Source organism: Mixophyes fleayi, chromosome 8 (assembly GCF_038048845.1).
Source record: "Mixophyes fleayi isolate aMixFle1 chromosome 8, aMixFle1.hap1, whole genome shotgun sequence".
Classification (NCBI taxonomy): domain Eukaryota; kingdom Metazoa; phylum Chordata; class Amphibia; order Anura; family Limnodynastidae; genus Mixophyes; species Mixophyes fleayi.
Window position 1 is genome coordinate 93,378,162 of NC_134409.1, and position 27,206 is coordinate 93,405,367.

Consider the following 27,206-nt stretch of genomic DNA (forward strand, 5'->3'; position numbering starts at 1 on the left):
ATTTCTAAAGATAACCATTTCAAATATATTCATAATTGTGTATGTATCATTGTCTTTAACAGACATGACATAGAGAATATATAGTTCAGGTTGTTCTGATGTAACACATACATAACCCTAAATCTATAACATACCTTCCCATTGAGTTTGTGCTGTCTTCGCCTATTGTGTAAGGTATACAGACAGTAAAATATCAGAAACTAGTTACAAGTGTTTAAAATTATAAAAGTATCTACAGTGTTATAGTTTTCACATGTATTAGATGCCATTGAGATCCTGTCCTAAAGATGAGGGAGATACTTCAGCTGTTTGCAATGGTGCTACAGAGAAATGTCAGGTAACTGGTTAATTCTGAACAATGTATTTTACCTTCATAGTTCATAGTTAATTTCTCTGCTAAGCACTTTAGTATTGAACGCATAGAAATGGTCCTGCTAGTAATCTTCAAAATCCTTAGTTATGAAACACCTTTCAATACTTAGGGGCATATTCAATTGTGCCGTTTCCGCGGCGCGTTAAAACTACTACCGTTATTACGGTAGTCGACAATTGAATATGCCCCTTAGAGGTTAAGTTGAAAACAGACTCTCGATCTCACTGCTTTGAGTTCTGTTCAGTGCAACATCCTCCAGTCATTCTGCCAAAAGCATGGTGTTTTCTTCCCTGCAATCCCATCATACCTGGAAATTCTAAAGCTCCGAAATAACTAAAAATCTGAGTCATGAATGCAGCATAGGAACAAGATATTTTGAGTGGGAGGTGTGCAATTTGGAATAGCTTGCCCTTCCTTCAGCTGCATTTCCTGTATCTTATATTGCAATACTTCCTTTGTATGCATACCATTGAGGTTGTTCTGGCACTTTCAGGTCTCTGGACTTCAGTGATGAGCAACCTGATGTACTTCAAGGGCGTCAGGTGCGGCCACCAAACTTCAAAAGTTCCTCACTTTCCCATTAATTTTAGTAATAAAAAACATCCCCAAAATGGCGTCCTGACATCATTCATCTTAAATACCTCCACATTCCTTTCACATGCTCCAAAATGTAACTATATACCACTCAAACCTCCCACTTTTTCCAAAATTCCCACAAATGTCGCTCAACCCTCACAAACATGCCACCCAGACCTTTCTGCTGGCAGCAGAATGTCTAGACTTGCACATGACACAATATTGAGAAAAAGGAAGAAAATTGTACCCAGCTATAATCCAATATCCAGCTACCAACACCACTGCTCCCTCTTATGCAAACAGGACCCAACTAACACCTTGCCCCATTTTTCTTATTTCTTCATCATTTTCCATTGGCAAAACAAGCAATATTGGCGTTATATACCAACTCCATTTATAGCTAAATAAAGGTGTCGGTGTAGAATATGACCATGTGTTTTTAATGAGCAGAAATATATAACATATTTAAGTTAGAAGTACTATGTGTTTTTTGTGTTCTGTTCCCATCAACAATGTAAAGGCTACTTACCAGACAGATTCCGCAGAGGAAGTAGGTAGAGTATGTAGTGCACAATACACTGTACACTCTCCTCCTTTGATTTGAGGTGCTGCATGACCTGCATTGTGCCGAGGAGGTCTTATGCAGAAGCACACAAAGTATAGAAGAAATCCGATCTGATGCAGCCGGCTGGGGGTGAAGATTTGCCAGGACGGTGGTGGCCAGAAGGCTGCCTATTGCTTGCAACTGCTCTACGTTAATTCACTTAGGAACATTTTGTATTTTAACGAAATAACCTATACAATACATTCATTTAGTATTTTTCTTGGTCAAAATCTATTTTATGAGGATTTAATTAATTACTAAACTAAATCTAAACATGAATTCAATCTAAATTTCAACTATGCTATGCTTTTTAACTGAGACTTACTTGCACACAGCTTTTATAGCCAAGTACTCTACAAGTAGCTTTAATAGACAACCAGGAAATAACTAGGGATGTGCACCGGCCACTTTTTGCGTTTTGGGTTCTGATTACCTTCAGCTTTTGGGTTCTAATGGGTTATGCCAAAACACCCCCTCAAGGTTTTTGGTTTTGGGTTCTGATTTTTTTTTTAAAAAGCATAAAAACTGCTAAAATCCAGATTTTTGGTTTTTTTTCCACTCCTACGCTATAATTAACCTCAATAACATTAATTTCCACTCATTTCCAGTCTATTCTGAACACCTCACACCACACAATATTGTTTTTAGGCCAAAAGGTTGCACCGAGCTAGCTGGATGACTAAGCTAAGCGACACAAGTGTGCGGCACAAACACATGGCCCATCTAGGAGTGGCACTGCAGTGGCAGACAGGATGGCAGTTTGAAAAACTAGGCCCCACAGAGCACATAATGCCAAAAAAAGAGGTGCAAGATGGAATTGTCCTTGGGCCCTCCCACCCACCCTTATGTTGCGGAAAAAGGACATGCACACTTTAACAAACCAATCATTTTAGCAACAGGGCCTACCAAACTACTGTGGCTGAAATGATTGGTTTGTTTGGGCCCCCACACAAAAAAAGCTATTCATCTCTCCTTGTACAAAGTAAACTGGCTCTACTGAGGCAAGATGTCGTCCTCATCCTCATCCTCTGATTCCTCGCCCCCTTCAGTGTGTACTTCCTCATCCTCACACATCCCGGGTATCGCCTGCCTAGTGAAGTCAAATCTAGACGGGATTTGGTACTGGGGACACAGTCCATCAACCGTCTAAATCCCACTCCACTGATGGCGAACACCGGACGCACGTCTAACATAGCTGTCAAGGCCGCAGTTATCTGCTTTGCCATAGGATGACTGCTGTCGTACTTCGTCCTCATGGCAAAGGACTGTTGTACGGTCAATTGCTTAGCGAAAGACGTAGCGGTCTTACGACTTCCCCTCTGGGAAGATGACCGACTCCCAGCAGCAGCGGCAGTAGTAGGCGTAGCGCTGCAGGATCCTCCGGAAGAATCCCGGATTGAAGAGGACTCAGTCATGCCGGTGACATGGCCTGCAGGACTACCTCCGATCCGGATCGAGGAGGAAATTGATGAGGAGGGTGTTGCTGGTGTGGATACAACAGGACCAAGGGATTTAGGTGTCCATGGACTGCTGACGGTCCTAGCCACAGTTCCTGAACTAAACACAGAATTATGAAGGTTATTCAGGTGACGTATAAGGGAGGATGTCCCTAGGTGGCCAAGATCCTTACCCCTGCTTATTTGAGCTTTACATAAGGTACATATGGCAATACATTTGTTGTCCGGATTGGGATAGAAATAATTCCAGACCGAAGAGGTGGATTTATTGGTCTTCTGCCCAGGCATGACGATGGTCTTTTTCATCCCATGGACAACAACTGTTTCCCCCCTGGTGTCTCATTTAAGCAAACCACATCAGCATCCTCCTCAGCGCCAGCTACATCAATATCCTCCTCCTGGTGTACAACATTGACACCTTCAAAATCTGGAACTGCACTGTGGGTGATCCTTCCAGCATATGCAGAGGGCGTGCTGCAAATGGTGGAAGGAGCCACCTCTTCCCGTACAGTGATGGGAAGGTCAGGCATCGCAACCACCAACACCCTTGGACTCTCCTTGGGGATGTGTGATGCCATGTCTTTAGAAGGCAGAGTTGTTTGCTGTGTTTTTGATGACAGCTTAACTCTCTTAAATTTTCTAGAGGGGGGGGAGGAGGAGGGCTTAGATCGTTGTGTGAAGCTGAACCACTAGTCATGAACACGGGCCAGGGCCTAAGCCGTTCCTTGCCACTCCGTGTCGTAAATGGCATATTAGCAAGTTTACGTTTATCCTCAGATGATTTTAAATTCTTTTTTTTGATCATTTTAGTGAACTTTGGCTTTTTGGATTTTACATGCCCTCTACTATGACATTGGGCATCGGCCTTGGCAGACGACGTTGATGGCATTTCATCGTCTATGTCATGACTAGTGGCAGCAGCTTCAGCATTAGGAGGAAGTGGGTCTTGATCTTTCCCTACTTTATCCTCCAAATTTTTGTTCTCCATTATATGCAGCACAAGAGAGCGTACCCCTAAACCACACACACTCGGCAAAGCCTTTAAAAATTATATACGGCACTGGAGAGTACCACTGGACTGGAGTTATACGGCTGTACCACTGGACTTATACGGCAGGATCAGTAGACTTATACGGCAGTACCACTGGACTGGACTTAAGCAGTACAGGACAGAACCACTGGACTTATGCAGTACAGGACAGCACCATTTGATTTATATGGCTGTACCACTGGACTGGACTTTTATGGCAGTACCACTGGACTGGACTTAAGCAACACAGGACAGCACCACTAAAATTATGGCAGCACCACCACTGGACTGAGCAGGACAGAGCACAGGACAGCACCACTGGACTGAGCAGGACAGCACCACTGGACTGAGCAGGACAGAGGACACCACCACACACCTTCCCTCTTCCCTCTCCAATGCCCGAGTGAAGATGGCGGCGGAAAGCGGGGAATAATATGAATCCGGATCTTGCGAGATCCGACGGCGGGATGATGACGTTTTGCCTCGTTCTGAGTTTTGCGTCGGGCGGGAATCCCCGAACAGTGCTCGGATCCGGGCTCGGATCGGCACTGTTCGGGGGTGTTCGGATTTCAAAAATCCGAACCCTCTCACCCCTAGAAATAACCTGACACGAGAGTCAGATCACCAACTAGGCAACATAGACTCCTGCGTAGGGCTAGGTGGGCACTGAGGGGCCTGGGTTATCCTAACCTGTTTTTTCTTACGTCCTATTGTGGGACACTGTGAAACATAAGGTTATAGCTGGTGGTCCCAGGAGTCAGGCACTTAAACCGTTAAATATATGAGTGTAGCTCCAGCCCAGCTATGCCCCTCCCACAGGAAGAGAACTCAGTTTAGTTTTAGTGCCCTTAGGAGTTGGGGATGCTTTTCAGGGCTCCTGCCCTGGATTTAGATATATATAATTTTTCTTCTATTATTCATTTTATATTATTTACATATTTATCTTCGGGGGGAAAAAATTGCTGGCTAGGGGGCGCTTCCCAGGGGATGGATAGACTGAGGTCTTCCTCCATCCTGGGTCCTCTGGCCGGGGTGAGTGACTTAAACGGCCATCTCACCCCCAGCTTAACTGGCTATTTCACATATTACCGGCAAAAGGGTTGTCAGCACTCACAGCTCTGACAGGTGCTGTAGTCGCGTCTCCTCTCCCCCCTCCCCCTAGGCAATGAGCAGTAAGAGGGGACCTAAGCAGTCGCAGCAAGTTCTCCAGTGAATCGGAGAGTACAACTGTGGGTACAGCGAACACAGAGGACACAGATACGGATTTTTCTCAGTTCCTCCCCGGGGCAGTCATTTTACAATACAAAGGAAGGTAGATGTTCTTGACTTTTCCCCCCTGCTTCCTGGAGTCAACTGATTTTTCAGTGCCATTTTACCTCACCTGCTCATCGGACTCTGCTGTGCTCCTCCTTACAGGACAGTTTTTTTTTCCAGTTTTAAACACTTTCTGCAATAATTTATTGTCTTTTAGAGTGTGTGTGTGCTTGTGAGACTGTCAGTTGGTCAAATTATATGCAATGCTGATATATAATACAGGATGTTTACAGCTGAGGGGCATCACATATACTATATTAAGTCATATATTTGAGCCCACAATATATTTATTCCTGCACATATTCCACTATTATATTTTCTGGCGAACAGTAACTTATAATTAGTGACTAAACATTGTGTGTAATTTATCCCAAATATATACATAATATTCCCCCGATGACTGACAAAGGGACCTCTAAGAAGGCAACTGCTGCAAGGCCTGTTACACATTATAATTGTACAAAATGTAACTCAAAATTATATTGTGGACAGTCTGACCCGGAGGCCCTGTGTACGGCTTGTGAAGTGGAGATCTGGGAACACAGCCGGATTCAGTCTGTGTCTGTGCCCGCGGAGGAACCTGCTTGGCTGCGTCCATTGACATCGACCTTAGCAGACCTCAAAAGGGTAATATCACACCGTGAGGTAGGTCAATCTTCCACTTCTAATTTTACATCACAACAGTCAGACTCACAATCTGGAGAGACCTCTACAGAGATGTTCCAGTTGGAATCCTCTTTGGACCAAACTCTAGCAGTCTCGGCCCAGGGTTTGGGTAAAGCCACTTCCTCATTGGAACGCCTTATGAGATGGTTTTCTAGCACCACTCAAAAGTGTAAAATATTACATGAGATTAGTGTAGCAGACTCTACTTCAGATATCTCATCGGATGAGTAAGGAGAACTTTAATAGAGATTCTGGTGATGAGGATTCAGTTATTCTGGATGACACATCCACGGTTCACAGAATTGAGGATTTGGTACTGGCAGGGGCGGTGCTAGGGTTCTCGGCGCCCTAGGCAAAATTTCGCTGCCGCCCGCGCCCCCCGAACCCCGAACACACTAAATAAAAATAAAATTAGATTTCACTTACCTTTTCTTCCTCTAGCTGCTCCTCGCGATGCATGCTGAGAGGGGAGAGGAGGGGGGAATAACTTTATTCACACTGTCAGTGACAGACAGTGTGGTCCTTCAGAGGCGCCGCCGGACAGACTATCACATGATCACTGACGTCAGTCGAACCGCTGACTAGATTAGAAAATCTAGTCAGCGGCGCCCTGCAGGTCCCGGCGCCCTAGGCAACTGCATAAGGTTGCCTAATGGGAGCGCCGGGCCTGGGTACTGGGAGTTAGACAAACGGTTTTGTCAACCCAGAGGTTTCACATGCTGCTGGTTTCCTCTAGACGTGGAAATTCAAGGCCAACTGAGTCGGCCTCTGCATGATGTGACTCCAAACCACAGTAATGGAGCACGTCTTCTTGTATTCCGGGACATATGGCTAGATTTATCAACCGACCCCTGGATCAGGGGAATTGTCACAGGGGGATTTACCATAGACCTGACCCATTTTCCTCACAATCAATATTTCACCTCTGGCCTCCCAACTTGTGGACTCCTATGCAGGGCTCTGCAAGTAGTGTTCCACAACCTGTTGGAGTCAGGGGGTAATTATTCAAGTTCCACCAGTAGAAAGAGGTTTGGGGTTTTACTCCAACCTATTCCTTACCCCGAAGCCGCACAGCTCTTTCAGACCAATCCTAAATTTAAAATCTCTCAATCTTCAGGTCAGAGTACCAAGGTTCAAAATTAAGTCCCTCAGGTTGATCATTGCGACCATGGAACAGGAAGAATTCTGAGCTTCTCTGGACATAAAGGACATGTATCTTCATGTTCCCATATGGCAGGGACATCAGCATTCGCTACGATTTGCCATACAAGACGATCATTACCAATTCAGGGCTTTACCCTTTGGTCTAGCCATCCCAACAAGGGTTTTTACCAAGGTGATGGCAGTCATGGTGTCCAGTCTCTGTTCTCAGGTTATCACAGTAATACCTTACTTAGACAATCTTCTTCTCAAAGTTCCATCTTACGAAATTCTATCCCAGCATCTTGAAACAACCATATCCTTCTTGTAAGCTCATGGTTGGATCATAAATCGACCCAAGTCCTCCCTAATACCAGCGCAAACAATGCACTTTCTAGGCCTGAACTTCGAAACCAGGTGTCAGAAGGTATTTCTCCCGGAGGACAAGATTCTCTTAATACAGAAAAAAATCAGGGAAATCTTGAAGACAAGAGAAGTCTTTTCCCAGAACTGTATGAAGCTTCTGGGCACAATGGTTTCAGTATTCGAAGCAGGAACTTATGCTCAGTTTCAGTGGGAACTACTGCGAAATTGGTCAATGTCCCATTTATACCTGGACAGACAGAATATCAGTCTTTTCTCTCCTGTAAGACAGTCCCTTGCCTGGTGGCTGCTCAGGACTCACCTCTCCAGTGGTCGATTCTTCCAAATATGGGAGAGGATAGTTGTCACCACAGATGCAAGTCTGTCGTGATGGGGAGGGTTCACTTTGACTCAGAGTTTTCAGGGTTCGTGGGACCCTCTGCATACGTCTCTCCCCATCAATGTTTGGGAACTAAGGGCCATCTACAATGTGCTAGTCCGGGCACAGGTTTTTCTGCAGGGAAAACCAGTCAGAGTGCAATCGGACAGTGTGACAGCCGTCACCTACATGAACCATCGGTACTCGCAGTGCCAGAGTCATGAAGGAATCCAACAGGATAATCCTGTGGGTGGAGCTACACATTCCTGTAATTTCAGCAATCTACATTCCTGGCTTGGTAAACTCCAAGTACTAAGCTCGACGCGGCCAGTCTGGGGCCACCTGTATGGCCAGTACTCGTTCCCTCTTCAGCTTCTTGACAACCCTCGGTAGCATTGGAAGAGGAGGGAATAAATAGACTAGGTGAAACTTCCATGGAATTACCATTGCGTCCACGAAACCTGCTGTGGGATCCTTGTATTTGGGGCAGAAAAGAGGAACATTGGTGTTCAAGGGTGACGCCATGAGATATATCTCCGGACAACCCCAAAGTTGAACAAAGAGATCGAACACATCCTAATGTAGAGACCTTTATCCTGGATGAACCGTGTTGCAGCTGACAAAATCTTCCCATAGAGGCGACTTTAGTATGTCCCCTATGTTTCACAGTGTCCCCAAATAGGACGCCAGAGAAAATAGGATTTTTGTACACCGTAAAATCCCTTTCTCGTAGTTCATTGGGGGACACTGCGCACTCACCCTTGCTCTGAAAGCTTTGTTGTTCTCTTCCTGTGGGAGTGGCATAGCAGGGGTGGATCTACACTCACAGATTTAACTGACTCCCGAGACCTCCAGCTATACTCCTATGTTTCTTTGTTTCGCAGTGTCCCCCAATGGACTACGAGAAAGGGATTTTACTGTGAGTTCAAAATCCTATTTTCCCTTGCACATACACTTTGGGGACACTGCTCACCTTTGGTATAGAGGGCGCTGTGGGAGTAATGGCACTAAAAACTTGTCCAGCCTTCTGGACAACTCCTCTTTGCCTCCTCCAGCAGGAAGCTCTCAGTTTTTTTAATAGTGCTTAATGAATAAGGCACATTTTTAGTCTAGTCTTAATTATTACTTAATTTTTATTTAAAATAAGTTTATTTTTAGCCTCATCATAGCGGCACTCATACTGCGAATACCGCGGCTATATTTGTAAAGAGAGCTGACAGCGGTTTAGTCCCCCTCCCACCCTTAGGTAGTGTGGCTTCCCAGTAAAATGGTTACCTGACAAAGCATACATAGATTGTGTTTACTGTAGAGCACTCTCTTTGTTGGACTGTTTTCTGCAGTGTGTGTGTTCTGCTGTTTTTCTTTTTCTGTATCCATCAGGTCAGAAAGAGGTACAAGTTTCAGGTCCATAACTACCGGAACCGGTTCAGTAATGTATTTCACCTTTTACAGGTGCCAATCCAAAATTCCTGGTGAACGGTCAGACCCGGATAGTCTCTGCATGGCCTGTGAGTCTGAGGACCTAAGTCAGCGTTGGTTTGGGGACGGTGCTGATGTGGTGGTACCGGCCTGTGCTAGAGAACTGGCACGGTCCATTGCGGATCTCAAAAAGACGCTGTGTGTGCTGAAACGTTAGGTGCTGATGTTTTTCCTACCCTTTCTCAAGGAACACAGTCGACAGATGCCCTTCATTCAGGACACTCATCGCAGTGACATTTAGACACCTCAGGGGATTTCCCGAGGACCTGCCTGGGTGCAAAATCTAGAAATATCTGTCCAAGGTTTGGTCAGGGTATCTTCCCCTCTTGAGAAATTGTTGCAGCCCTCTGATGGCAGACAGCGTAAATGTCTCTCCCAGTCCCAGATTCAGGATGTGGGGGACTCCAATACAGAACCGTCCTTTCAGGAGGACCGCAGCATTCTGGAAGAATCTGATACTGAGGATTTGTCTGCCTGGGAGGAGGATCCCTCCAATAGGCAGGGGGTGAAAGATCTGAAGATCTGATCATGACGGTTAGACACCCCTTTATATCACTGACATTGAACAGGCAGCACCACAGGGTTCCCTGTTTAAGCAAGTAAAGAAAAGAGCAGTGTCTTTTCAATCCTTTACTCAATTGTTAGAAATCTGGCAGGAGGCCAGGCTCGAACCAGATAGCCGGTTTCAGATACCAATAAGGTATTGCCTGTATTACCCCATTCCAAAACAGGAGGTTACATCATGGGAGACACACCCAAATGTTGATGCTCCCATCACTCATTTGGCTAAGGCAACCATTATTCCTTTTGCTAGTGCTGCAAATTTGAAAGACAAAACGGACAGGAGATGTGAGGGGTTGTTAAAATCCATTTATTTACCATCTGGTGCTTCCCTGCTCCCTATTATGGCAGCGCCATGGGTGGTTAAATCCGTGGAAAAATGGGCCCTCACACTGTGTGATGGGCTCCAGTCTGGTATAGCTATGTCCAAATTATCCCCACTAGCAGCTCACATTTAGGATGCTGCTGATTTCCTTGGGGATGCAGTTTTGGACGCAGATTAGGGTTTATCCAGGACTTGCTCATGAGTGATGGCGATCAGATGCATCCTCTGGCTTCGATATTGGGAGGCAGACGCCAAATCCCAAAAAGTTCTGGAGGCCCTGACTTATGATGGTTCCAGCTTATTTGGCCCGGCTTTGAAAAAGTTAATCTCCCAGACCACGGGAGTTCACTTCTGCCGGTGACCGTTCCCAAAACAAAAGGCACAAGATTTCGCTCCTTTTGTTTTGTTGGGAAAACATGTGGCGCCTTATCGAGGGGATCAGTCTTCTGCTTCGCGAGGGGGCAGCTCAGAGAGGCAGACAGGCTTTGTCGGGACAACGTCCTGGTGCCAAGCAGACTGACGAGCAATCAACATGACTACCTACACGCCCCCCCCACTGGGAACTTCAGTGGTGGTGACTCAACTGCTAATCTTTTGGGATCAGTGGTTCAGTTCTATCACAGACAACTGGGTAAAGGGGGTAGTGGACAAGAGGGTACATGATAGACCTCTTAGGGACGCCTCCACAGAGTTTTCTGTCCACTCCCTTACCAAGAGACGAGACCAGGAGAGTGGCACTTCTGGGGGCCATTCAGATCTTGGTAGCAGCAGCAGTGATTGTTCCAGTTTCAGAGGAGCATTAGGGGTTGGGTTATTACTCCCACCTCTTTCTGGTACAAAAACCAGATCTGACTTTTCGTCCCATTCTGAATGTAAAATCCCTCAACACGCACTTGAGGGTTCCCAGTTTTTGGATGGAATCTATCCGATTGGTTATCAATTCAATGGGGAAAGAACGAGTTTCTAGCATCATTGTATATCAAGAATGCTTATCTTCATATTCCCATATAGATGGTCACCACAGCCTCCGCCGGTTTGCGGTGAACCAGTGCCACTTCCTATTTAAAATGATCCCGTTTCGGCTTTCCATAGCACCAAGGGTATTGAAGATGGTGATGGCAATCATGGAGGCAAGGTTACATCAACAAGGGGTGACTGTTGCCATATCTGGAAGATCTTTTGATCAACGCAGATTCAGCTGCTTGCCTTCGGGATCATCTGGACCTCATGGCAAAGATGTTTCATTCCCATGGCTGGGTAATCAGTGTCAAGAAGTCCAATCTGCTTGCTATTCAGCGCATGGTCTTCTTAAGTTATTTGTTCGACACGAGATGCCAGAGGGTCTTTCCACCTCCAGGCAAGATACAGAAGATAAAACTCCAAGTAAAGGTCTTGCTGTCCCTCAAGAGCGTATCCATCCTTCAGTGTATGAAGCTGATAGGACGCGTGATGGCCTGTTTCAAGGCAGTACAGTTTTCTCTGTTTCATTCACGACCCTTCCAACGCGAAATCCTCGCCAAATGGAAGAGGTCAGAGCCTCGCCTGGAAATCCTCTTTTTTTTTTTTTTTTTTTCTCTCACCTGCGATTTTTCAGTCCTCGGTGTGGTGGCTACGGGCAGGGAGTCTCACCTGGGATGCCCCTTCCCAGTTTGGGACTGGGCAATTGTGACCACAGACGCCAGCCTATTACGCTCGGGGGTGGGGCAGTGTCCTTGGATCTGAGATTGCAGGGTCTCTGGACTTGGGAGTAGGCAAGATTGCTCACCACTGTTCTCGAGCTAAGGACAGTGTACAATGCTCTGGTCCAAGCGCAGGCACAGTTCAGCCTGTGGAACAGACCCATTCAGATTCAATCAGTCAACTCCAAGCTGGTGGCGTACATTAATGACCAGGGGTGAACAAAGAGTTCCCTGGCCATGAGAGAAATAGCCAAGATCTTAACTTGGGCGGCACAGCAGGTTCCTGTCATTTCAGTGGTCTTCATACCAGGGGTGGACAATTGAGAAGCCGATTACCTGATACACCCAGGGGAATGGTCCCTATATCCGGAAGTGTTTGCCCAGATTGTTCAGAGGTGGGGTAAGCCAGAGATCAACATGATGGATTTTCGGCTGAACCACAAGGTGGACGGGTATTTTGCCAGAACGAGAGACCCTCATCATCATCATCATCATCATCATCATCATCCTCCATCATTTTTAGACAGAGGAGTCTGTCGGAAAGGGTCATGCAGGCGATCTTCAAAGTTCGAAAATCCACATCTAGGAATTGCCATCTTATAAAGGGAAGCAAGTTATTGGTTGGTCTGAGATTAAACAAGTAACGACTGCTTCCTTCCGGTTTGCTAGAGTGCTAGAATTCCTGCAGGAAGGTTTGGACAAAGGTTCAGGTTTCGACTTTGTCTATATATTTCCAAAGGAGGCTGGCCTTGATGCCATATGTTCAGACGTTTCTTCAGTGGGTTTTTCATGTTCAACTACCTTTTGTACCTCTGGTGGCTCCATGGGACCTCAACTTGGTGTTAATGGCTTTACAGAAGTCACCGTTTGAACCACTGGAGTCCGTATCTTGAAACTTCTTACATGAAATGTTTCATTGTTATTGGCTATTCTCCTTTTCTAATTTTCAATAACGACAGAGCTGTTTTGTGTACCAGGCCATCTTTTCAGCCAAAAGTAGTCATATTAATCAAGAAATTGTTATTCCTGCATTGTCTCAGGATTCTCCATCCAGTAGTCAGAGTTCGGTTATACCTCTGGATGTGGTTAGAGCCTTGTGGATCTATGTGAACCGTAAAGCTTCTGTTAAGAATACTGATGCTCTTATAGTGTTGTATGATCATCATCATCATCATCATCATCATCATCTTATATAGCGCCACTAATTCCGCAGCGCTGTACAGAGAACTCATTCACATCAGTCCCTGCCCCATTAGAGCTTACAGTCTAAATTGCCTAATATAGACACACACATATAAAACAGATATTGGTAACTTACAGCGCTAGATGGTTCACACATATAGGGATGCCAGCATCATACATAGATAACTGTAACACAAACAAACAATACATAGAGCAGTAAAGTTCCAACAGTTGAATGGGGGTCTCTAGGTGTCATCAAACGTGATCCCACTTCCAAGTGTGTCCAAAAGGGCCAAATATTGGATAACCACGTGAGTGAACCCCCGTAGGGTGTATGCTTACAAGCAGATGTCTTTAAATCAAGCACATCAGACAGACTCCTAATGGGGAATATGAATTCTGCCGCCTCTTTAGACTCCAACAATGAAACATGTGTACAAAGATAAAATCATAGTGTAATACCATTTATTGTACATAAATCAATTAAATCAGTAAAATCCACAGAATAAAGTCTGCTTCTAGGAGCGTACCTCAAGGAAAATAAAGTCCAGCATTAATGACATATCGAAGTAAATTATCCACATAAGGACAATCTGAAGACAGCTGCCTTTATCCTCGGGCCATCCTAGATCCACTGGTCTCCCTGTTGAACCAACGCGTTTCGAATCAAATAGATTCTTTTTCAAGGTAACAGGGGAACAGACGAGTAATCCTTTTAAACTTGTGACACACACACACACACACACACACACACACACGGAGAGACTAGGGTAAATTTTTTGATAGCAGCCAATTAACCTACCAGTATGTTTTTTTGGAGTGTGGGTGGAAACCGGAGCACGCGAAGGAAACCCACGCAAACACCGGGAGAACATACAAACTCCACACAGATAAGGCCATGGTCGGGAATTGAACTCATGACCCCAGTGCTGTGAGGCAGAAGTGCTAACCACTAGGCCACTGTGCTGCCCATGATGCTCTTTATCGTGGCTGGCCAGCCACTAAAAAAACAATAGCTAGAATGATTACGGCAACTATTCATCAGGCTTATCTGTCGGAGGGTTCTCCGGTTCCTGATGGCCTCATGGCTCATTCTACTAGATCAGTTAGCACCTCTTGGGCGGCACGGCTTTAGGGCTCTGTTAAACAGTTGTGTAGAGCAGCTACCTGGTCTTTCGTTCATACGTTTACCAGAATTTACAGCTTCCACGTCTTTGCATCCAAAGACGCAGGTTTTGCATGTAAAGTGTTTCGTTGCAGCTCAGTCTGAGCGTACCCATCCCAAGGGCAACTTTGGAACATCCCCAAGGTGAGCAGTGTCCCCCCAAATGTATGTGCAAGAGAAAACAAGATTTTTGTATTTACCGTAAAATCTTTCTCTTAACACAGTTGGGGGACACTTTGCTACCACCCTTTTGTTGTTCTGATAGTTCTGTTGAGTGTTCTGTTGGTTGTGTTTCTCCCTCTCTTACAGCTTTGTTAGTTTAATAAACTGAGAGCTTCCTGCTTTTTTTAAATTACCCAAGGACCCAGATAAGCATTTCCAGTGTGCCTATTTCTTTCAAATGCTGCTGTGCTGCTGGCTCTGCTTCACTGCTCAGTGGGCGGCTAGCCAGCCAGTAACTAGTAAAATTTAGGTTGTTATGAGCAGCAGGTGGAGTCACCATCTTGCTTATGATGTCAGAGTTGGCCCTTTGAAGGGACATAGTGAACCCTGAAGCTGTCTGTGATGTGATTTGTAGTTCAGAAAGTTGCCACTCTTTACACTCCATTAAAAATAATCAGCAATTTTAGAGGAAATTTACAATATATTTCCACAGAAGTGAAAATGGGGGTGCAAGAGGGATGTGACCACATTGTGTAACCAAAAAAATGCATTGATCCTCTGCACTAACCAATATATTATTACTGCTATTATTTTAAAACTATTTTCTGTATTTAAAACAGGGATTGTGAGTTCCACATATGGAGATACATATATGATAAAAGGGGGTATCTAGTCAGCACACTCAAGTATTGTAAGATGCATGAAAGCTTTGATTGACTTTACAAAATGCAAGACAAGAATGCAGAAGCTCATTGTTAATTGTGGTCTCTGTGTATGGGCTGCCTCAGTAGTTGTTTGTCTTCCTGGATTGATTAATAGGCCATTGTCGGGAGGTTGCAGTCACGTAAGATCAACTCTCTGTGACATCACATTGGTGACACTTTGACTTTTTAAACAGAATGTATTAGTAATTCCTTCTGAGCTATGTTTGATAAAGTTGACACTAAGTTGGTCGTCTGGTATTGTATGTAGTAGACGTAAGTTATATGTTGCCTTTAATAAAATTGGGAATTTTCTATTTACTCGGGACATGTACTGGCTTTCATATTCCTGACATATATTTATATATAAGTGAATGTGGCATGTGCAAAAATTTGAGCACCATAACAATTCAGTATTATAAGGTGACAAAATGTGATTGACTTGTTAGGGCTTAATTTAAGCCAAGTAAAAATTATTCCCTTATAACCTCTGAGGTTGTTATGTTTACAAAACAACCGTGAGTTCCTCTAAGTAGCTAACCGAGGACTTGAATATAAAGATAATTAGCAGTTACAAAATAGGAGGAAGTCTGCAAGAAGATATCTAAACTCCTCCAGCTTGGAATCTAGACTGTTAGAAACCGCGCTAGGAAATACAAATTAAGGGGGACTATTTCTATTCTATTTCTATTGGAAATTCCAATAGAATCTCCGGTAGGACTACTGTTAAACTGGTCAGATATTCAAAGCAGAACTCCTCCTCTGTTACTGCAAATAACCTGCAAAAGATTTTATAGACGGCAGAATCCAGCGTTGCTTACACAAAACAAATCTACATGAAGTTATCAGAAGGAAATCTACGACTTCACCACAACGTCAGTGTCTACATGTAAAACAATACTTGGATAAGCCAGAAACCTATCGGAACAAAGTACTGTGGACTGATAACATTCTTTAACTCAAGACAATTACACCTTGCATACCGTTAGAGCACAGAGGTTGGTCTATCATATTTTGGGGTTGTGTGGCATGCAATGACACAAGAAATATTGTCCGAGTGAAAGGAGGAATAGATTCAGGTAAATAATTGCAAACGCTAGAAGAAAATGTCCTAGAGTTTGATGAAATTAAAACTCAATCAACTAATCAAAATCTATTTCATTAAATGAAAGATTAAGGTTTTAGAGCCCAGATGTGGATATTATAAAAAAAACTGTGGGGGGACTTCAAACATGGAGTTCATGCAAAAAGATTTAAAGAAATATATTTCTAGAAGAGTTTTGCAAGAGTAGACAAGACTTTTAGCTGGTCACAAGAAACCTTTAGATGCTGTGAATCCTGAAAAATACACATCCTATCAGGAATGTAATGCTATACCATAAGATGAAAATGAACACTCAGTACCATAAAGTGGCACTTAGTCATGCCAACTATAGGAATGATTGCCCCAAAGAAGAACAACAATGTTATGGAACCACCAGAACTCTTCACTGTTGGAAACTAGCGCTCAGGGCTGAAGAGGTCTTTAGGTTGGTACCACACATGCACCCATCCGTTTGTCAAAAACATGGTGAAGTATGATTCATCTGACCATATCTCCTTCCTCAACTGCTCTGTAGTCCATTGCACGTGTTTTGTTCACCACGGAACAATGAAACGTGATTTGCCAGATATAATGAGCAGTTTATGCACTGCAACATGACTATGATATCCTGCTTTGTGTAATTCTTATTGGATGGCACCATAGGTTGAAATTTGCAGTCAATTGATCTGCAGTTACACATATATGAAAATCAGCCTGCGCTTACGTAAATGTGTAACTCTGCACCTTTTGCTACTTCACAAATAGACATTTCCAGATCCCAAATAAATATATAAGTGCAAAAAAACAGGATGCATAAAGAAATTTATGACTAAGTCAAATAAAAAAGGTTCTCCCAACAGAACATATATATCATACTTGTCACAGAAACGTTTATGAAACTTTCACAATAAAAAGCTAAATATATTTTATAGTTATGGATATATATTTAAATTCCACATATATATTGAATTGAATATAAAAAAGGACGATAAAAATAGACATGAGTTAAAAATGAAAATCATTTGACTTAGACATACATTTCTTTCTGTTTTTATTGCACTTTAATAATTGATCTTTAGTTGCGCTCTGTTTTGGCTTGCACAGATATTCCAGGCTGTCCCTTAGAGTTCTACACTGACATCACCTTAGACTCTGTTGCTCATGACACATTGTCAAGTTGAGCTTTCTTCGTCACTGGAGTTCCTACCACACACTGCCCAACAATTGCTCCTCTTTTGAAATCACTAAGGTCTTCTTTTGCTGCCATACTAGCCATATTTATAAACAACCAGGACAGTCCTGTATTTTTCTACATGACCCTGCCCATGTTGGGATGACATTTGCTCAATTAGTGCATAAGCTAAGCCACACTGGTGTGAGAGTTCTTGTTTTTAATATGCTTGGTGCCAATCAGGGTTCCATTTTTTTGTTCACTCTTTGCATCTGTCTGCGTAAACTATATATGGGTAAAATGCAAATTTCTTAATTCTAGAGAGATCATCTCAAAATTGCCCAGCAGTTTTTCCAGCTTGTGGGTGGATCAGCCAGTGAATGTGGTAAGTGCTTTAATCCATTATTTCTTCCAAATTTGTAGCATTTACCATTCTTATAAAACCATATGGTGCTTATTTTTATTAAAATTGCGATTTAAATTAGTGAATACCTGGAAATTGCTCTATGGTCTTACCTGTATGCAATTTACTTAATGAGTGGTCAGTGAAGTAAACTTGTTCCAGCCACCTTAGGCTAATACATCTGTAGCGCCCACCACAACCAATGTATAGGCATACAGGAATACTGCTGAATATGAATATTCAGAAGTATTCTCTAGCATTCAAATTTAGACAAACTATGATGTTCGCTCTTACCTGTTCTTAGAACTTTGACTCCCTGATGTTCTCTGTTGCTTGTTCTTTGTTGTTGTTTGGCTGGCTTCTAGAAAGTTGGGGTCTTGTTTGATAATATGCAACATTTTAACAAACCCTAAATGATTAGGGTCTTTAGTTCAAACACAAAACTCCATTATGGCCAGATAAAACTACCCCCTTACACAGGCATATATAGACCTTAAAATATATGAACATTTGTTGTCAAAGAGCTATAATCAAATATTATCTACCAGCCCCATCTGACTAGTATTTAGCATTTCAGGGACCGCAGAGCACATCCTTGTGACCACTACACAATACAGAGAGCATCCTCAGGAATCACAGCTTCCAATTCATGAAGCGACCCTCCCAGCCATTTCATCACACCCCCAGTGGCCAATTCATGATCCCTTCCTTCCCCCAGCCATTGTATTACGTTCCCCTCCTGCCGTTTCACCAGCACATGTAATTTACCTTCCTCTCCAGCAGCAATCTTCTGTCAGTGCAGGTGTGGATACTTATTAGTCAATGCTTATATTACACATCCAAACCAAGAACCGTCCACACCTGCGATGATTCCAGCCACCTATATTAAAAAAATATGGGGCGGCTAAAACTTAATTGCCAGCGGCACTGTGTCCTTCACCCCCCCCCCCCCCCCCCCCGCCTCCCTGCAAGAACTCCAAGCTGCAGCCTGATCAACCTGCTTAGCTGGGTTACGACTATGATTTCATGTGAGAAAATCATTAGTAATGCTGCAACACAGAAATTATACTTGGACTCATTGAGAGTTTCATATGCACTTGGAATGCATGTAGGGAAAAATGCAAGTAAAGTGTAATTATGTGCATATGTTCAGTCGAACACATCTCAAAATTTGTCTAGCTCAAAAACACTAGCTTTTGTGTCAAGTGTAACATCTGTATATACTTACGCCGCAGGATAACGTAGAGATGCGGTAGAGAAAGCATAGTGATGTGGCTTGACAGTGTTAGTAGTGAATGTTAAACTAGCATTATCCTATTCATGTACACTGTAATATAATAATGAAGTGTCATATACACAATAGAGAATAGTGTTCCATAAAAGATGTAATTAAATACAACCATCTATTGTTCTCCTCCTTTAAAATCATATGGAATCCTCATTCCTTCCGTAGCGCAAATGGAAATGTCAATTAAGTAAATAGATGGCAACTTTATATAATATATACACAACGCACATATGCCAATCAGAAAATTAGAAGCTTATAGCTAGTGCTGATGGTAGTTGTAGTCATCATCATCATTGCATATTGTTGCACCAGCCTTCCAGCTCCTGCAAGAGTTAAGCCTACTAAAAGGTGCTGCTGCTGATGCATCCACATCGAATTGTGTCTTGGTTATGCGAACATGCCCTTACTGTACTCTGCCTATGTTTGACTACATGTGCCTGCCACCGTTCTGGTTCTTTTGACATAAGGAAACAGAAGACAACGATACACATAAAACATATACGGATGCATGTGTACACATTTTTGGTGCACATGCACAGTACGGAAATGCGTACAAAATGGGAAACAAAAAACCTATGTCCAACTCTATATGTGCACCATTGTATGTACTGCAGGGTCTTTTCTATTTCCATATATATCTTATATACCATTGAGTTTTTTTGCCAATAACCACCTCTTGAAACAGGATTAATGAAACACCCCCAATAAAAGGCAAAAAGAAATGTCTATCTGATCTGCCATTAAAGTGAATTTTAAGGGGAAGATTCAATTAACCAGCGAAGAGCAGTGGGAGCCTCATGTGATGTGCTTCTGTACCCATTTCCAGTTAATACGGTACTGAAATCTTTGCATATTTTTGCAATGATTTCAGGATGGATTCTTTGCATAGAATCAAATCTTGCGCAGTGTCCTATAAGGCTTAAGTGTTTTTTGTTTACAATGTCTTTGTGTACAATGTTTCCCTGAAATCACACTTCAAGATGCACTGCTTCATCTTACTCATCCCAGCTCTTTCTCATAGGATTTCATGACATCAGTGTGTTTCATGAATGCCTACATCCACATTCCAAACATTTCTCTGTTTCACTGGGTTGGGATTAACAACTTGGCTTTTGAAGCCATGGTGGCACAGTGGTTAGCATTGCTGCTTCAGAGCTGAGGTCAAAGCTGTGGCGTTATGAGTGTGTTTTCAACGTGGACCCTGTGTTTATGGCGTTTGTATGTTCTCCCTGTGTTTGGGTGAGTTTCTTCTTGGTGCTCCTGTTTCCACCCACAAAGTTCAAAAATGTACTGGTAGGTTATCTGGCTGCTGATGAAAATGTACTCTCTTATGGTTGTATTCTCATTTGCCATTGTTTCGACCTCAAGCAAGAGATTATATCATTCTCTTTCATAAAAGTACAACTACAATAATCATTTTGGAGTTCCTCCAGGTTCTGTTGTAGGGCCTTAGAAATGGTGGAGCGATTTCTAGCTAGTCTGTCTGATTGGGTTCAGCAAGCAACTTTCTAGTGAACATCCCACTCTACATGATTGTTTGTTTTATTATAAGCAGGCATGGAAGCATGCTATTGCCAGGCCAGTTGTTTAAAGCAACCACACCATTCTATGTTCATAGGCTTACTAACTTTTACCAAATGATTGTGTTTGGATCTGTGGCTGTGGCTTTGACAGTAAGGTCCCACAGTTGTTTGTTGGAAATAAAGGTTTTTTTCAATTTTATTCCTTTTCCCCAAAACTTTATCTCCAGATCAACTTTGTAGTTTTGGCTTTCACTGTTTCTATTAGTTCACTGCCCTGCTTCCTATGGTTGAAGCCTAACCCTATTAATTCCGTTTCCACCATGGAAAGTGAAAAATGCCTCTGGTATATGCCAAATCTTCGACATCTACATAAAAATCATAATTATGTCATACTTGCCAACTCTCCCGGAATATCCGGGAGACTCCCGAAATCTGGGTCAGTCTCCCGGGAGAGAGGGCAATTATCCCGATTCCCGACCGGCTTTGGAAAAGTAAATGGAGGGGGTGGGGCTTATTGGCATCATTAATACATCATTGTGGCCCCGCCCCCTAGTTTTATTGGTCGAAAAGAGTGGTGACAGCATTGGGGGCATGGCTAATTGTGCAATTCTTCTGGCCCCACCCCCACACACCCACCTGCCCCCGGACCTCCCGACCAATGTTGGCAACTATGATTTATGTATGTGTGTATGTGTGTGTCTATACAATATATATATATATATATCTATATCTATAATATAAATGTCTAGTGGCGTGTGTTAGTCTGTCTGTGTGTGTGTGGAAAAAATAAAACCAAGCTGCAGCGCCACCTGCTGGGCGGAGTTATACACTGACCTAAATTCTTAGTGTGTGTGGGAAAAAAATGCAGAAAGGGCTGAAATTTGGTATAATAAGATGTTTTTAATTTGTTAATTTAATTTGTTCATTGTTAAAAGTGTTTATAAAGATTTTAAAAATATATATATATATTTCTTGAAGGAGAAGTGACAGTTGGGAGTGGTTGGTGGTTGCCGGGGGTGACAGTGGGGAGTGGATGGTGGTTGAGGCCTGGGCTATGGCCCAAATGCATGCACCAATCTGTTTAAGAGAGGAGTTATTATTGTGAATGTATTGCTGATCATTTCAACTGTAACCTTTATTAATTTATCAGCGTCTTTCATCCTTACCTTAAAGAGGTTATGTTACCTTAATTGAGGGTTTAACTTGTTCATATTGCTGTTAAATATCTTTATTGGGACTGCTACTATCAAACTGAGCGTGTACCTAAAGAACCGCCCCCATACAGATGTCAATCCAGCAGAGGACCCAATTAGAAACTTGTATCCTATAGTCGCCTCCCATAAATAAAGCACTTTGAAGAGACTCTTCTATTACACACCGGGGACTCCAGTTTTTCATTACATACACCGACATCAGCGCCTGGGAACTTCTCTATTAATCGATTGTCATTCTGGGGAATAGGACGAGCCCCTTCCATATCCCATTGGCTGCACCTACACATAGGTTAAAGAAGCGCGGACACCATTATCTTGTATTTTGTTTAATTGCATTTTCATTGTTTTGATTGGGGTTTTTTGCTAGAAAGAAATGTGAAATAGCAATCATTATAGTTCAAAATATCATCAAAACCATACGAGTATGGCAAAATATCTGTGTTCTAATATGTTTTATCTTCTTTAATAGATACAATACCTGGAAGACAGTGCATGGCCTCTTGCTTCTTTTTACTGCGTCAATTTGATGATGTCTTGATTTACCTTAACTCTATTAAGGTCAGTACAGTCACATTACTGCCAGTTACCTTAGAACTTTTCCTGACAGTAGGGGTGGTTTATGAAGGACAATTGTAATGCAGACATGTGTCTTATTTTGCACTCCTGCATAAGCTTTTGCTTTGTGTATTCGTACGTATACATGCATACCTAGGAAGTGCAGAAATTTCTGCCATCTTTTAGTTCAGTCCCTGCCCCATTGAAGCTTACAATATAAATTCCCTAATATATACACACACACACAGACTAGGGTCAATCTGATAGCAGCCAATTAACCTACCAGTTTTTGGAGTGTGGGAGGAAACCAGTGCACCCAGAGATAACCCAATCAGTCATGGGGAGAACATACAAACTCCACACAGATAAGGCCATTTTCGTGAATCAAGCTCATGACCCCAGTGCTGTGAAGCAGAAGTGCTAACCACTAAGCCACTATGCTGCCCAGGTACTAGTAATGTGTCATGAGCCGCGGCGGTACTCACAGCCGCCGCGGCTCGCTTCCTGTGCTCCCTGGCGTCCCGGCCGTCTGCAGCCTCACTGCCGGTTATAGCTTCTGTTGCCAGTCTGCTGACCTGCTCTGTGCCTTGTTCCTGCTTGTTGAATATTCTGCTCATTACCCGTGTATGACCCTTTGCCTGGATTTGAACCTTGCCTGTGTATCTCGTGACCCTGACCTCTGGCGTGTTTACCGACTTTCCTGTCTGCTCGTGACCCTTGACCTCGGCCTGTTTATTGGAATTGATATCTGCTGCCGGCCCTTGACCTTTGCTTGGACTTCACTTCGTTTACCTGGGTTCTCCCCAGCCGTACATACTTCACGACCCTCTGTCAGTCTGCAGCCCAGTCTGTCCCCACCACTAGGGGCTCCAGTGAACACCTGACTGGCAGAGTAGATTCCGGGTTGTGTTGTACCGACTGGAGGGGTTCCTAACATTAATACCGGCCTACACACTTACCGGAGACAAGGGTGTAATGGATGGAAGCGGAACGGCACCGTCTCCGGAGCAAGCCCTAGCGGGTCATGTCGAGTCCCTATACCAAATGATCCAGGGATTGTCTGAGCGTTTATCCGTTCAGGAAGAAGCTGCAAAACCTTCACAACCCATTCCAGATTCCACCTGTGAACCTAAAATGAATCTGCCAGACCGGTTCTCCGGAAATAGATCCCTGTTCCGGAATTTCAGGGAGAGCTGCAAGCTCTATTTTCGGTTGAGACCCCGCTCCTCTGCTTCAGAACAACAAAAAGTCGGGATTATCATTTCCCTCCTTCAGGGTGACCCCCAGTCCTGGGCCTTCTCCTTGCCGCAGACCAGTCCTGCCATGCAGTCAGTAGACGCTTTCTTCGAGGCATTAGGTCTACTATATGATGACCCGGATCGAATGGCCTCCGCTGAGGCTCATCTACGGGCCTTGAAACAAGGTCGGCGGTCGGCAGAGGAGTACTGCGCCGAATTCCGTAGATGGTCACCTGACAGTGGATGGAATGAAGAGACAAAAAGGAGAGGGATAGGGAAGAATTGTGTAGTTGGAGGCACTCAGCGATCATAGTTACTAAAATATCTATGTCTTTATTGATATACATTAAAATAATCCCTCCTAGTTCAAATAGCGAAATATTAAAATAATTGTGACTATAATTGTGAGTTAAAATAGCAGAATATGCTATGCCCTGCTACTTTATACCAACATATATAAATTATCAATGTATAATATTATTAGTCACTCTCTTATTGAAAACGTTTTATTATTCTGAGGTAACATTCATTAATAAAGATATATGTGGTGTGAATTGATTAATGTGATGACGGTTGTTCAATAAGGACCTTTATATTGCTTCAATTCACTCTGAAGTAATTAATTTATAAATGACACAATGTATTGTCACTTTGGTCTTTTAGAGTAGTTAATAAATCACTGTTCATACTACTGATGTAATAAAGACTACATATAGATTTGAGATATGTCCGTTATTGTTGACCTATACAATACATATACATAGTTGTCTTGTAAAGCCCAATAAGGGTTAAACTTTAGTATGCTTTTTCAAGGCTTGAAAAAGCATGTAGCGAAACGCGCGTTGGCGTTTACCCTGCTACTGCTCCCATTCACTCTCTGTTATAAATTGTTCAAACTTAACAATTCTCAGGTTACATCAACCCTATATGGGTGATAGATATTATAGATGTGTGTGTGTGTGTGTGTGTATGTGTGTGACGGCTAAACGATATGGCTGTAATTTAGAAGGACATTTACTTAACATATAGGTGACTGACCTACAAGAGCAAAACTAATCCACTTAATGATAAATGGAACAATACATTATCAGTATTACCAGCATATACTGCTAGATCAGAGAGCACATGCTAACTCTGTAGTCTGCTTAGTTCTTGTGGATTAACAGCTGGGTCTGAGCATACTAAAGTTTAACCCTTATTGGGCTTTACAAGACAACTATGTATATGTATTGTATAGGTCAACAATAACGGACATATCTCAAATCTATATGTAGTCTTTATTACATCAGTAGTATGAACAGTGATTTATTAACTACTCTAAAAGACCAAAGTGACAATACATTGTGTCATTTATAAATTAATTACTTCAGAGTGAATTGAAGCAATATAAAGGTCCTTATTGAACAACCGTCATCACATTAATCAATTCACACCACATATATCTTTATTAATGAATGTTACCTCAGAATAATAAAACGTTTTCAATAAGAGAGTGACTAATAATATTATACATTGATAATTTATATATGTTGGTATAAAGTAGCAGGGCATAGCATATTCTGCTATTTTAACTCACAATTATAGTCACAATTATTTTAATATTTCGCTATTTGAACTAGGAGGGATTATTTTAATGTATATCAATAAAGACATAGATATTTTAGTAACTATGATCGCTGAGTGCCTCCAACTACACAATTCTTCCCTATCCCTCTCCTTTTTGTCTCTACATTAATGTTAGTGTAGGAGTGCACCCACCAGTAAAAATACAATTTTCAATCTTAGAAGTTATAGATATTATTAAACTGGTAGCGATACCTAGTGCAGTGGTATTCTCTTCTACAAGTGGATGGAATGACCCTGCCTTACGCAGTCAGTTTCGCCTAGGCCTGTCGGAACAGATTAAAGATTCTTTTGTGCAATACCCGTCTCCTAACTCATTGGAGAATCTTATGTACCTCGCCATTAAAATTGACAGGAGAATTAAGGAGCGAAAGTCTGAGAAGGAGGCATCTTCTCTTCCATCTGCCTTGATTCCTGTTCCCGCGGATGATGAGGAGCCTATGCAGCTAGGAGCGTATCGTCTCTCCCCTGAGGAAAGAGACAGGAGACGATCACAAGGCTTATGTCTCTATTGTGGCACTAAGGGCCACTTCTCCCGTTCCTGCCCTAATAAGCCGGGAAAAGAGCATGCCTAGGGAATGAGGGGAAAGTTCACCTAGGTCTGCAAATTTTTTCCCCAAAAAATTCTGTATTGATCCCTGCACAGCTCACGTTCAGTGCTGGTTCCGTAGACCTGTCGGCCTTCATTGACAGTGGAGCTGCAGGCAACTTCCTCGACATCGGGTTTGCCCGCTCTGCTGGAATTCCAATGGTAAAGCTCAAATCTGCCATTACTGTATGTGGCTTAGATGGGAGTCCATTGCCTGGCGCCAAGATTGCCTGGGAGACCCCGCTACTACAGTTAAACATTGGAGCTCTCCATTCTGAGTCCATAATCTTCTTCCTTATCGAATGTCCGTCGGTTCCTTTGATCCTGGGCCACCCTTGGCTTTCCCGTCATAACCCTGTCATGGATTGGGTAAAAGGAGAAATTGTCCAGTGGAGCTCTTATTGTACTCAGTCTTGCTTGACACTGCCTCTGCGTGTGATTCAGTCTATTCCGGAGCAGCTTCCCTCACAATACCTTGAGTTCAGGGATGTCTTCTCCAAAAAGGCTGCTGATACTTTACCACCGCACCGTGACTTCGACTGTCCCATCGAGCTTATTCCTGGTTCCAAGTTATCCAAGGCACGCTTGTACTCCCTCTCTGGTCCAGAGACCAAATCCATGCAGGAATACATTGATGAAAATCTGGAGAAAGGTTTCATCAGGCCATTTAAATCTCCAGTAGGAGCGGAATGCTTCTTTGTATCCAAAAAGGACGGAGGACTAAGACCTTGTATTGACTACCGGGGATTGAATCTCATTACAGTCAAGAACACCTATCCCCTTCCTCTCATCTCCGTATTATTTGATCAATTAAGAGCTGCTACAGTCTTCACCAAAATCGATCTTCGTGGAGCATATAACCTCATCCGTATCAAAGAAGGAGATGAATGGAAGACGGCATTCAATACGCACTCTGGCCACTACGAGTATCTGGTCATGCCGTTTGGTCTCAGCAATGCACCTGCAGTATTCCAGGACCTGATTAATGAAGTTCTTTGGGAGTTCCTTGATTGTTTCGTGGTCGTCTATTTAGATGATATCCTCATCTATTCTAAATCTCTATCCGTACATCAAGATCACGTCAAACAGGTTCTACGAAAATTGCGAGAAAACCACCTTTACGCCAAATTAGAAAAGTGTGAGTTCGAGGTGCAGAAGGTATCATTCTTGGGTTACGTAATCTCTTCTGAGGGATTCTCCATGGATCCAACTAAGGTTCAGGCTATCTTGGATTGGGTGCAACCAAACAATCTTAAGACGGTGCAGAGGTTCCTGGGCTTCGCCAACTACTACAGAAGGTTCATTCGTGGCTTTGCTGACATTGTGGCTCCCATTGTCGCCCTGACTCGCAAAGGAATGGAT

General features: G+C 43.1%; 1 protein-coding gene across 3 annotated transcripts in view; it reads left to right on the forward strand.

The window, feature by feature from the left end:
* The window catches only part of IFT56 (intraflagellar transport 56), a 116,728-nt gene that overhangs the window by 53,956 nt on the left and 35,566 nt on the right, over positions 1–27,206 (forward strand). For 2 of the 3 annotated variants that reach the window (XM_075182888.1, XM_075182887.1), the window contains exons 12-14: positions 263–337; positions 17,733–17,796; positions 22,309–22,397. In XM_075182888.1, the coding sequence (XP_075038989.1) occupies positions 263–337; positions 17,733–17,796; positions 22,309–22,397 (228 nt within the window). The remainder of the gene's footprint in view (positions 1–262; positions 338–17,732; positions 17,797–22,308; positions 22,398–27,206) is intronic. The other variant, XM_075182889.1, reaches the window with a different exon arrangement.